The sequence below is a fragment of the Hakea prostrata genome, chromosome 9 (assembly GCF_041222555.1).
Source record: "Hakea prostrata isolate BN-2017 chromosome 9, UWA_Hpros_2, whole genome shotgun sequence".
Lineage (NCBI taxonomy): Eukaryota > Viridiplantae > Streptophyta > Magnoliopsida > Proteales > Proteaceae > Hakea > Hakea prostrata.
Window position 1 is genome coordinate 63,291,951 of NC_142608.1, and position 12,160 is coordinate 63,304,110.

At 36.1% G+C, this 12,160-nt stretch overlaps 1 protein-coding gene and 2 non-coding genes across 5 annotated transcripts; all 3 read right to left on the reverse strand.

Moving 5' to 3' along the window:
- Positions 1-1,315: 1,315 nt before the first annotated feature.
- Positions 1,316-11,866, reverse strand: LOC149006065 (V-type proton ATPase catalytic subunit A-like). 3 transcript variants are annotated; one of them, XM_089168802.1, is made up of 10 exons: positions 11,229-11,866; positions 10,597-10,717; positions 7,753-7,874; positions 6,350-6,405; positions 6,213-6,269; positions 5,910-6,021; positions 5,792-5,829; positions 5,539-5,640; positions 5,210-5,266; positions 5,015-5,040 (listed from the first exon to the last, which is right to left on the reverse strand). In XM_089168802.1, the coding sequence occupies exons 2-8, from the start codon at positions 10,605-10,607 to the stop codon at positions 5,545-5,547; spliced, it is 492 nt and encodes a 163-aa protein (XP_089024928.1). In that variant the 5' UTR covers positions 10,608-10,717; positions 11,229-11,866; the 3' UTR covers positions 5,015-5,040; positions 5,210-5,266; positions 5,539-5,544. The 3 variants fall into 3 exon arrangements, with proteins under 3 accessions (XP_089024929.1, XP_089024928.1, XP_089024927.1); XM_089168801.1 differs by having other exon boundaries at positions 7,741-7,874; XM_089168803.1 differs by lacking the exons at positions 5,792-5,829; positions 5,910-6,021; positions 6,213-6,269; ... (2 more) ...; positions 10,597-10,717; positions 11,229-11,866 and adding exons at positions 1,316-2,299; positions 4,313-4,445; positions 4,531-4,593; positions 4,728-4,829 and having other exon boundaries at positions 4,969-5,040; positions 5,539-5,568.
- LOC149006066 (small nucleolar RNA snoR60) lies at positions 10,192-10,261 on the reverse strand. The gene has a single exon (XR_016170039.1). It is a non-coding gene; the product is annotated as a small nucleolar RNA snoR60 (small nucleolar RNA).
- Positions 10,355-10,423, reverse strand: LOC149006067 (small nucleolar RNA snoR60). The gene has a single exon (XR_016170038.1). It is a non-coding gene; the product is annotated as a small nucleolar RNA snoR60 (small nucleolar RNA).
- Positions 11,867-12,160: the final 294 nt, after the last annotated feature.

The window sequence follows — 12,160 nt, forward strand, 5'->3', positions numbered from 1 at the left end:
TTTTTTGATAAGCTTTTCTTATGCTGCAGCTATCTATGGGATGCCAGCACAAGAGGACTGAACTTGAAAAGTTAGAATCTTATGAGGACAGGAAGCTTTGGAGCAACAAGGTTTGCAACTTCTACTTTCTTTTCACCAATCTGTTTCATAAAATTTATATACCAAACGGAATGGTTTCTGTTTAAACGGAACTACTCCGTTTCATAAGACTCAAACAAAACGGAATGGTTTATGTTTAAACGGAACGACTCCGTTTCATCATTCCATTTAAAAAGAAACGTAATTTCAAAGTATGTCCATTTCCTCCAAAGTGTATTCTAAACTAAAAGACATCACTACTCCGTTTTGATTGGCCAAGGGGAATTTCTCAAGTAGATCCAGAGAAGCTGGTGCAAAAGCCATTACATATATAGGTCATTGTCCACATTATAAAATTCTAGAGGTGGGAAGACGACCAAAACAGACAAATGTTAAATTTTATAAATCTTAATCGTATGGAAATCACTACAGAAGAAGACACTGACAAAGCATAACAGTACATAGTAGAATAAGTTGTTTTACAATACAGACTCCAGGTAGCTTTTTGTGTAGCAGATCAACAAGAAAAATGATAGTAAAATTGTCATCCCAGTTTACATCTCAAAGCACTCCTCAACCCAAAACCCCAAAAGAGAAATCCCAAACCCAAAAACAAGAAGCCAAAATTGTTCTCAAACACTGCATCAAAAAAAGAAGCCAAAATTGTTTCCTCACACATTGTATCGGCCTCTAGTTGATTTTTGACTCCTTGAATCATCCTGCAATACGCAAATGGGTGACTCATGGGTTAGAAAGGGGACAATCAATAAGCATGAGATGGAGATGGTATCAAATAAGGATGTAATGTTAGCATTCATCACCAAACTCCACTCACATGGAAGCTGTATGTTATCTTATCGTAACGTCAATAATCTCCTTCCATTTCCTCCCAATGCTCATCTCAGAAAGAAAAAGAACCAACACAGATGGAAGTCAAAGATGTATACATAACTAGCGCAAAGCTTTTCTCTTTCAGGTTAACTGCACATAAAAATGATTAGAACATTGATAGTTAAGCGGGAGGCATCAACTTTATGCTGTCATTAATTCCCAACAGATGTTACAACTACATACTACTAAATAAGCCTCCTCGTGTGGTTGTTAGGAATGTGGGGAAGGAAAATAAAAATTAGGTCTTCAAAGTGAGGTGAATGAAAGTGAAAACAAATAAATGTTTAATGAGTGATCAGTCCCCCCCCCCGAGAAAAAAAAAGAAGAAAAAAATGGCAGACCACAATAGACATTCAAGAAATACTTTATTTATTGATGCATGTAACAGTTAGAAAATCATGAATGATTTGATACTTACTACTGACTTATTCTGCACTGTTATGAACTAATATATCTAGCCAAAGCTTTTTTTTTTTTTGATGAATGAATAATTATATTAAAGAACAGAAAAAAGAATACAAGGTCTTTAATAGGAAGACCGAAATAAGGAGTTAAGACCCAAATACAACAATGAATCTGTTTCTTGGGATATCATTAACAGGGGGATGGACGTAAGCTAACAATCTAAAAGAAACGTCAAAATAGATGACATTCCAAATCATGTCTGAAAAGCAGGATTTGGAAGTCCATCTTTGGAGATTGCACTATCACCAAAGATGATGAATGAAGGCACAAAAAACTAGTTTATCAATCCGATCACAAATGGAAGACTTGAAAAGTTTCACACAATCCAAAACCAATCACGAGCAAACCCAAAAGAATGACTCGAACGATCCAAAAAAAGCCCAAAAACCCATAAATCCACTGTGTTCAGTTCAACCATGAACTATACATAAGCTGCAATATGCATGTAGACCTTCATTTAAATTCACTGGAGCAGAAAAATACCACTTAATTTTGATGGAATATTGAAGAGGAACCAACTCACCACTTGACAAAAAAGTAAGCAATTCAAAAGGAAAATCGTTCAGTGGACAATGTTTATAAAAAATACCAGTATATAACACTAGAATAAATTTTAAATGATGATGCACCATTAACATTACTTGAGGTCTCAAGGCAATATCAAAACTAACTGAATGCTCTTACTACAAAACTTCAAAGTAAAAAAATCCTGAAGGTAGGCTGCAATGATATATGAAAAACAAGAATATGTATGCATTTCCAGCCTTGAGCATGGGTTTCTCAGTTGCCTCCAACTGCAACTTGCCCAATCATAGCTCTCCACCCGGTTGGTACAGTCTTTCTGGAACCAGAGGGAAGCTTGATCCTACCAATAAATACAAAAGCAGACCAAGAGTGTCAAAAATAATTTTATATCAGTAACAACATTTCAAATGTGGAGTTTTTATCACAATGTAGCATCCAATCACAAAGACTTTGGTAGATAGATGAGGCTTATAATTTAAAGAAGCAAAGTACTCAAACACATAACACTCTCTAATTAAATAAGCAATATAAAAGCTTTAAGCAAGTATGATTTAGAAATAACTTAACAGCCGTTAAAGGTACACAAATCATACAAATTAACAGCTCATGACATAAATGGCAATCGTACACTTGCACATATTAAGCAATGAATACTAGGAGAATTTTAATGAACCCATGCAAAAATGGGAATGATCAGATAAAGCAGTTAAGGATCAAATTGGGTTAGAGTGATCTCATGGGTGGATCTAAGGAACGGTAAAGCTCAAATTAAATGCACCCAATAAATTTGTCTGGAATTTAGGACAGACCTCTAGGTCAATGATTTATATTATAGCACTAGGGTTCTAAAAACAAACCAAAATCTGGACTGGAAGTAATCCTGAAAACCCAAATTCTGTAATAGAGGAAACTGAGAAAAGAGAGAATCTTGAGTAACTCACAAACTGGAAACCAGAAAGCCCCAAAACACAATGTCGTTGTACGTGTATGTTTGCCTGAAAGAGATGACTCATGGGTGTGAAGCCAAATCGAAACCCCCGCAACAGAAAACCAGAGGTCTCATACCTAGGCAAATGCTTCAGAAAACCAGAGGTCTCTCATACCATTGCAGTGAAGGCATCGAGTAGAAATGTTACCTTCAAATCATTTAACTATGCTAATAATTACACGATCTTAATTTTATGGTTTACAGGCAGTATCTACTCGAACCTGTGAAAATTGAATCAGAATGCAATAGATTACTACACCATCTTTAAAATTGGAAAATCAGCACAGGACACATGTGCAAACATGCTGCCAACTGTCGGGTCAGGATACAGATAGGAATCTCAAATTCAGTGAATCAACAGTGAACAAAACAGAATTTTAGTGCAATACATGGGACAATTTGTGAGGCAAAAAATACAAGGCCCATGTACAAAAGCAGGATCCCAAGTTCCCAAGATGGTTTTTACAACATAACATGTCAAGCACAATTTTGCCACTTTTCCCATGAATTAATGAATTGCCTCAAAATATGGAGTTTTTTACTATGATCCTCCATTTAGCTTCTTCATCAAAGTTTGGTGGTTAACCTTGGATCATCCACTTCAAGATTTGGATGGGGAACAACATCAAGCAAAATGCCCAAAATTTTTAACTTCTGGAAAAATAAAAGGTAAATTTACATTGGTTAGTGTTCAGTCTTTTATATGTTAGCCAATCATGAGCCTGTCTACAACTTCACATAACTGCTTACATTTCAATTGTTTAGATTAATATATAATGCATAATAGGTCATACAAATTTTGAACCTGCGACCAGAAAACAACAGAGAAATTCTCCAACGAACAGAAATATATCTTGAACTTCAAACTAGTCTTATAGGCCACACATCCAATTTGCATACATGCTTCTTACTCCCTCATTTCTAGGAATTACCAATATCAAGCATATTTCCAAGTTCCTTAGGTAAACCAAAAAATATTTTACATGTAAAAGGTCACTGGACTTTTGAAAATGAACCATACATGCAGAGTTTTCTTACATCCAAACACAGTTAAAGCCTAAAAGTATGATTCACATATGCCCCTAAAGCATATCAGCTTCCATCACAGCATCCTACCTATGCTGATGTAACGCAAACATCATTGGAAAAAGAAATCACAAAATTCAACATAACCACGCCTACAAAAATTTTAAGGTCCAAAATTATTAAAATGAGAATGTCCCAGTGTTTCCAATTCAAGAAGGGAATCTCAAGTTTTCCTGTGACAATTGGGATACGACATCTTCTCAGCAATTCAATTCATGAAGAAAATCTCAGAGTTTGAAAAGCCACAGTATCTCAGCAAGAAAAATGCAAAATACCGACCTGTATAAATGGAGGCCTCTCGAGCAGCCACAGGCATGTTTGAAGTGTTTGCCACAAGTGTTGTGCGCTTCATAATAGATTCTTCACGGCCATCAGGCAGTGTCATAGTCAATTGAGGAAAATCCATAAGAACCTGCAAAATTTTCCTTAAAAGGTATAATGCTTTGAAGACAGTAAAAGGACTGGCAAACAACAGAAAAGACCAAAGAGCTACACACCTCTGCCATTTCATTTCCTCTCTCTCCACAACCAACATAAACCACAGTGTCTGAATTGGAATACTGCAAATGGACAAAAATTAAAACATAAGGACTCCAATGATCAGGTTGCAATGGTCCCCAGCCAACCAAAGGAGAATTCAAGGCTGTCACCAAACTGAAATGGGTCATACTCCAACTATAAAAGACAAACAAACCTTAGAAAGAGCTTGACTAATGACTGTTTTCCCACAACCAAATGCTCCAGGGATGGCACAAGTCCCACCAAGAACAGAAGGGAAAAGGGCATCAAGGACACGCTGTATAAAATATTCAACAAAAATTTGAGAAACTCCTGATTAAAATGAAGCAGTAAAACAACAGCCAAAGCCTTATCCCCACTGAATGAAGCTGTCAGGGATAATAACATCAAACAATTCATTTTATTTGTTACAGAACCTGTCCAGTTAGGAGAGGTGTATCAGCAGCAAGTTTTGATGCAACAGGCCGTGGTGTACGGACAGGCCAAGTCTGCAAAAGGTAGACAAAAACCGGTGTAAGGAGACTTCAAGTTTTGAATTGTTACTTAACCCAATTAATAAAGAAGAGAAAAAAGGGGGGCAGGGCAGCAGTATCAGGAAGCAAAGATCCGCATCTGCATTTAAGTTGAAAGAATACCCAAAGTTAATAAATTCAATACCTGAAGCATGGTAAATTGCTTTTTGACACCTTGAAACTCAAGCTCTAACACAATATCCTGCAGAAACATAGTAGGTTAAGCATATATGCAGATGAAATTTGTTTGATATAGTGAACAAACAGAAGAAAACATGAGATTGAGAATTTGTGAGAAGAAAACATGAGATTGAGAATTTGTGATGCATCAACAGTGTTAAGCTCTGGATCAACACCACTGACTTGTACTGGAACATATTTGTAGATAGATAGGGAAAGGAAGAAAAAAAGTATATTGACCATCAATGCCTTCAGAAGGCCTATTATAAATACAAAGGATCTTGGCTGACCAACCTTTAGTTAGTATTGACCAGCAGGTGCAATGTAATTGACCTTCCCCAGAGCATCAGGAGGAAGTGTAACATGGTGTTGCATCAAACTGTTCTCAAAGACGGTCTGCAATACAAAATAATTTGCTTAAAGACAATACTAGACAAAATAACAGAGGTTTGCAGTGCAGTACCACACACCAAACCACCATTTTACAGTTTTTTGTCATAAAGACCCTCAAATATTTGCAAAGTTAAACTGATGTCCACAAACTTACAGCATATAAGTCTCTACCGGTTAGAAGATCTCCCTCACCTGTACCACTAGAAGAATTAATCAAGTATCTAGCAAGTCAAATTCAAAATGCCATAATGAACTCTACGTTGATAGGTTACCCATTTTTTTGGGTTCGAACTCCCAGAGGATGTCCTTGTCTAGAGCTGGTACAGAGACCCCACGAGGTATGTAGTCATCACCAGATATTCTAGAGATAGTTTTCAAAGGCCTCTGCAGTAAACAAACAAACATTAGTTCATGACAAGTGAAGACTTAAGCTCCTGTTGAGAAAAGACTCCTTGAAATAAAAAATTGAAAATAAAATATTCTATAATAAATAAATTGTTATTGCGAAATGGAAGAAAAAAGAGACAAGAAAGTACTAGATCCAATTAAATGAACAATGGCAGTTGGAGTCAAACCTGAATTCCATAAAAAATGTTCTCCAAAATTCCAGGTCCCAACTCCACAGAAAGAGGCTGCGATGACAACAAATAATATGCAGTGAAGTTCTCTTAACTTTAATCTCTAACAGAAGCAGGATGAAACTTAGGATTACCTTGTGTGTTCTTAGAACAGGATCATTCACCATCAATCCAGCTGTCTCTTCATAGACTGCGGTTCAGGCAAAAACCAGTATCCTATTAGCACTTAGATTATGCTATATCAAACAAATGTTCAGATTAATGCATGAAAATCACTAATAATTGAAAATAATATAAATGAAAAGCGGGCCAAGAAAGCCACTACTTGGTCTGGTCCTCCCTATTCTCAGGCCTTCACCCACTTCTATTTGAAGTTTAAGAGTTTCTTTATGTTTTAAGTCATAAGGGTCAGTTCCAGTTGGACCAGGGGTTTCATTGGTCCAATTTTAGTTAAAAACATTCACTTTTGTTTCAAGTCTTTAAGTTTAGATCCACATCCTTCTTAAAACCACTTAAGACTTTAAAAAGAATGGCCACTTAGAATTGACTAGAAGTTTTTCTAGTCTGACTCCTCCACCGCTTAAAGGTTTTCATAAATAAAAACAAGAGATGATTTCTAGCTATTAAATTTTCTGTTTTTTGCTCCTTGTGTGGATCAAGGTGTGACTATGCGTGTGATCCAGCCAACACCTTGCAGCGAGAGGCCAAGTGCCTTTGCTCCACTATTTCAGTCAGTTAAAGTACTGTCTCTTGCTTACTAGTCTCCAGTTCTGCCCTTACCATTGCCAGTGATTGCCAAATCTTATATTCACTAGGACTGATGAATTTGAGGGCAAGTCTCTAGTCTGATTTCAGAATCTTCCACTCAAGTGGTGCATATCCATATCAGCAGTCTGAATTGAAATCTATTGGCTGTTTAGCAGAGTCCTACTTTGAGTAGGATTTTGGGTTTGAACGTTTAAGTTGATACCCTATATCCCAAGATCTGATTCATTTGAGGTTTCCATTGTGTTAATGATTCAGAAATCTGTCCATCATCTAGACTTTATTTTGAAAAATAGATCCTATCCTAGTATTAATAGGATTCCTCTATAATTTCCTATCCAACCATTGGAAATTGATGGAGGTTTCAGAAAAATATCTACCTCCTTAAGGATAAAACTCAACCCGACTTTCAGGTCCATCAGTTGGTTTATTCTGTCATACGAGTTTTCTCCCAAATCTGGACTTCCGTTTCCCAGTTTTTCATTTCTGTTTAGCAAAAAAAGGTGAACCCAGTGCCGAATGCTTCCGTGCTAGCAGAGTCAGAGGGCAATTTTCCTACGTAGCCTTGACCAAGCAATTTTTTCTGAGAGGCTGTTTCTATTTCAGTTTTGTTTAGTACTGTTTAAATTTCTTAAATCAGTATTACATTAGAAAAATAGGAGAGGGATACAGATAACCAAGGAAGAATGGGATAGAGGGAACCAGCACAAAGCTATGACAGAAATATGACAAGCAGGAAAAGCCAATGGAAGGGGAGAACCAAAGTAGATACGTTGGATTGTAGCAGAATCGCCTTCCAGTCTAATAATTTCTCCGATAAGATTGTCATGTCCCACACGAACAAGTTCATACATTGCAGCCCCTGCCATTCCATCTGCAACAACAACAAGACACCTGGCAAAGATAAAAATAGTGAGAGAAAATGTGATTCATCGCTACATTATGGTTTATACTATTCAAATTGTTGTAATAGCAAACAGAAGATAGCATAGGAAACGATAGCTCCCACACATAAGAATTTTGATTAAAAGAAATGATAAAAGCAGTTGGAAGGAAATACATCTTCTAGATCCAAATAAGTATTGCAGAAGAACAATAAGAATAAAACCAACAACAATAAGCTAATGGATAACAGTTGTTAAATAACTAATTCAAAGATAAAAAAAAAGAAACTGTCAGCAACAGTAATTGTAAGCCTAAAGCAGTACTAATCAGGTCCAAGACAATACAGTTCTAAACTTGGAAATGGAGAAGAGAGTGGGACATTCTCTCAGTCCTGTGAAATAGGAAAAACTATTCTAGATAATTAAAAGAGCATAAACATATATTTAACATGTATCAGTGCTATTATTTTCTTTTACGTGCACAGTATAAGAGTTCAGAAATTAGGCTGTATTTTACTTCTTCATTTTTTTTTTCTTTTTCTTTTTCCGGGTTGGGGGGGGGTGTTGTAAATTCACCTTTTTAACCCCACTCTTCTGCAAGAGCACTTTTAGGCAGATTATAAAACTCTTTTAGCACTACCAGTAGCATTCTTAAGTTGCTTGTGTTCAAGCAAGTAGAATTACATCTCCCCATATCCTCATGTTCAATCTACCCTTCCATTTCAGTAAGTACCTTAGAAGCAAAGCCTGATTAAACTAATAATTAAAGCTAATAAGTGCCTTCAGGACACCTAAAAATAGATATCACAAGAATACCAAATGCGATCCTGTTAGCTCGATTAGCGGCTGATCCCTGTTTGCGCTCAGAGTTCATTAAAACGATGAATTCTTCTAAAATCCTCAGTAAGTGCAAAATTAAAACCTTTTTTTAACTAATTATCTCCGACTATCGAATTGATCGAAGTAACAAGGGCAAAAGATGATGATAACGCTCAAGAAGTCCTTAAGAGAATCAATTCAGCTTCTTAAGGTGCCAACAAATCCACTGAGGAATAGAAGAGGCATTACACTGCTAAAGTTAACGATGAAAGGAATCACAGAGCTATAATTTGCGAAATGAATACAGTTAACTCATCAGATAGAGTATTTAAATAAAAACAAAAAACATAAAAAAAACCAAGCCAACCCAATCACCCAAACCCAGCCTGAAGAAAGAGACCAAAACAAGACTTCAAACAAAATAATAAATTCAATTCTCAAAAATAGTAAGATTATCAAGTTTAGCATTTTAGATTATAAGGAAACACTCTAGTGCTGACTATAAGATGATCTCGTCTAATGCAATTCCATATTCTGCATCAGCAAGTTAGTTCCAAGTCACAGTGATTATTGAGTGAGGATTTACTTGGAACTATAACAGAAACACTACCAATTTTCTAGTCAAGAGGCATGGTTCGATTCCACAAACATCTTTCATGCTTCGATTCAATATATCCCCAATATATGAAACGACTTTCTAACCTTCAACCCACAAATGAAATGACAATTGGAGTAATCCAGGTCAATATAGAAGTGAATGACTAGGATTATGCTGTACTTTTCAATTATATTTAATGTCATAAACCAGATAACACCTCAGAAATTGACTTATATAGCAACCATGTTGGCACCTATCCCACAAGTCTGATGAGTGGATCGTCTTTAAGGTTTCACCGCTTAAAGGATAACTAGGAATTGGATAATATTAACGGCCTAATAGCACTATAAGAGGGGAAATTAAAAATAAAGAGTTAGTACCTATGGCTCTGCTAATAGAATAGAAAGCCAGAATTGTTCATAGTCATTACTCATTAGTCATATTTGATGTTTCACCAGCCTTTTTACTTTCTTTGTTAATATAAAAATATTGATAAAGATAGAGTCACAAACAAGCTCAATCAACACCAAAAGTCAGCAGGTGTGTCACCACCTACAACAATTGTTGTCAATACATAAGAACTCCAAAGCAATTGGGATCACAATGGAATACATTTCCAGAACACTAGATAAACCTTATGACTCCTTGCTTGACCATGAAATCCACTAAATCATTTGCATATCTTTGCTTGAAATGAAATCAGCTGCTTGAGATCCAAGAAAATCTTACATACTAATACTAATGTAGCCCTAGATTGGAAAGGATCAACTAGGCTCCAGTTAACCAGGATCTTGTGCGAACCAGCCAAGTTCAAGTAGGCTAAAATATGGTGTCCACTTTAGGTTAGGGTTAGGTCACAATTAAGGTTTGACGGTAAGGGGAAAATAACTCAGGGGTTATTATATGAATTTGTATCAGAAACTCGAGATTACATCATCCAAATGTCTTAAAGGAGAATCCGAGTAACTCTTCATCTGCTTGATCTCATAGAACTGATTGAAATAAGCAAATGTATAATACAAGCATTCACAACAATGAAACTAAAACAAAATTCAAAATTCAGTGTAGGCATTTGCATCAGAAACTCGAGACTACATCATCCAAATGTCTGAAGGGGAATCCGAGTAACTCATCATCTGCTTGATTTCAGAAACAGAGTGAAATAAGTAATATATATATACATATATTGTGATCTCCAAAACATAATATCTTTCATGAAAAACAGATTGTGCATTATATACAATGGGAATACATTAATACAAAGATATTGCAAATGGAGTGAGCAGATAAGAAAGGAAAAGTACACATAGCCAACCTGAAGGTCATGGAAAATCCCAAAATCAAACAGCATAACTATTCTTGGGGGTATGCCAGCACAGATTCAAACCCCTCATTCACCAAGAATCATAACTCAGAAAATGCATCTAGACATCGCACTGCAAGAAAGTACCTCCAAAGATTAAAAATAAATAAAAAGAGAGAATATTTTAAAGATGAACAACAAAATCTAAAATTCATCATAAGATCTTCATGGATCCATTTCAACAAATGATTGAAATGTTAACAAAGATGGGTAGACAGAAGTTAGATCTAAAATTTAATGAACAGATAAAACATGGAAAAACTAAAAGAATACCAATCAACCTTATCAATACAATTACAGGGTAGCAAGACCGGGCAGGTACAAAGAAAGGAAATAATAAACAAATGACTAATATGTGAGCAAAAAAAGTTCAACCATAGGAGCTCTCATGATGGGTCTGGAATTAGCAGGCAAATCAGAGAAAAGATGAAAGAGAATTTATGAGGAAAAAAAAACAAAGGAAAGAAAAGATCAAGATGTATCCATTTGAAATAAACGTATTAGAAATAGACAGTTATATTCTGAGGACTATATTTGAAGTCATTAAAGAAAAGGATTGGGTGGGATGTAGAGTAATCGCTCACCTGAATTTTGTCAATATATTCCTTGCGAAATCGGAGCAAATGGTCGTGATAACGATCAACAAAGAGGAAGTCCCGAATTCCATATGGAGATTATGAGAAGCACAGACCAGAGAGACTGCGGCAAGACAAGACTGAGTAACGATGGCATCGAGCTCGAAACTAAAGATCTGATAATTCTCACACCCAGAACAGTCGGAAATCTGAAGTATCAGTACAGGGACCGAAACACCCAGAAGAAGGTAAGCAGACCAAGCTAATAGAAAGCCTGGAAGACTGGTGGAAACCAAAGAAACAGAGCCCAACAGCCTTCTTGACCACACCTTGAAGACCCACTAGCACGGATTTCGTCCGACTGTTTCCAGTTACAATCACTTTAGTGTGACGAGGAAGCACAGAAAGTTCCTCAACAATCGTTTTCTTCAGAGCTTTCTCTGAAATCTGGGCCCTAAACAAAATTATGGCGTTTTCTTCTTCAAACTGCAACTGCTTCTTCTTCTTCAACTACTTATTCTTCTTCTCCAAGATGCGCAGTTTCGATCGAAATCAGGTGTAACAACAAAAACGCTGGAACGATTTGGATTCTTGTTCAACTTGCTGCTTCTTTTGCTTCTTCTCCAAGATGATATCACGAAATGAGGTTTGGCTGAACAGTTTGGGTTTTGTATTTTTCAAAAGATTTTAAAAATTGTATATTTTGATTTCAAAATTTGAAATCGTATATACTGTTTGGATTGTATATAATGTATCCCTCTGAAATCGTATATACTGTTTTGGATTGTATATAAAACGTATCCTTATGAAATCGTATATACTGTTTTGGATTGTATATAAAACGTATCCTCTTAATTGAGTCGAACTGCCTAACTTGAACCGTTGGGTTATGTTAGACCGAACCGAATACCAAAACCCATGCTTTAACAACTTTTAAGATT

What these genes read in the sequence shown, in the direction of transcription:
- LOC149006065 (XM_089168801.1), bottom strand. An exon ending in CTGTTCTAAGAACACACAAG is followed by an intron (nt 6,270 to 6,349) that starts GTAATCCTAAGT and finishes TTGTCATCGCAG; the next exon opens with CCTCTTTCTGTGGAGTTGGG. An exon ending in ACATTTTTTATGGAATTCAG is followed by an intron (nt 6,022 to 6,212) that starts GTTTGACTCCAA and finishes TGTTTACTGCAG; the next exon opens with AGGCCTTTGAAAACTATCTC.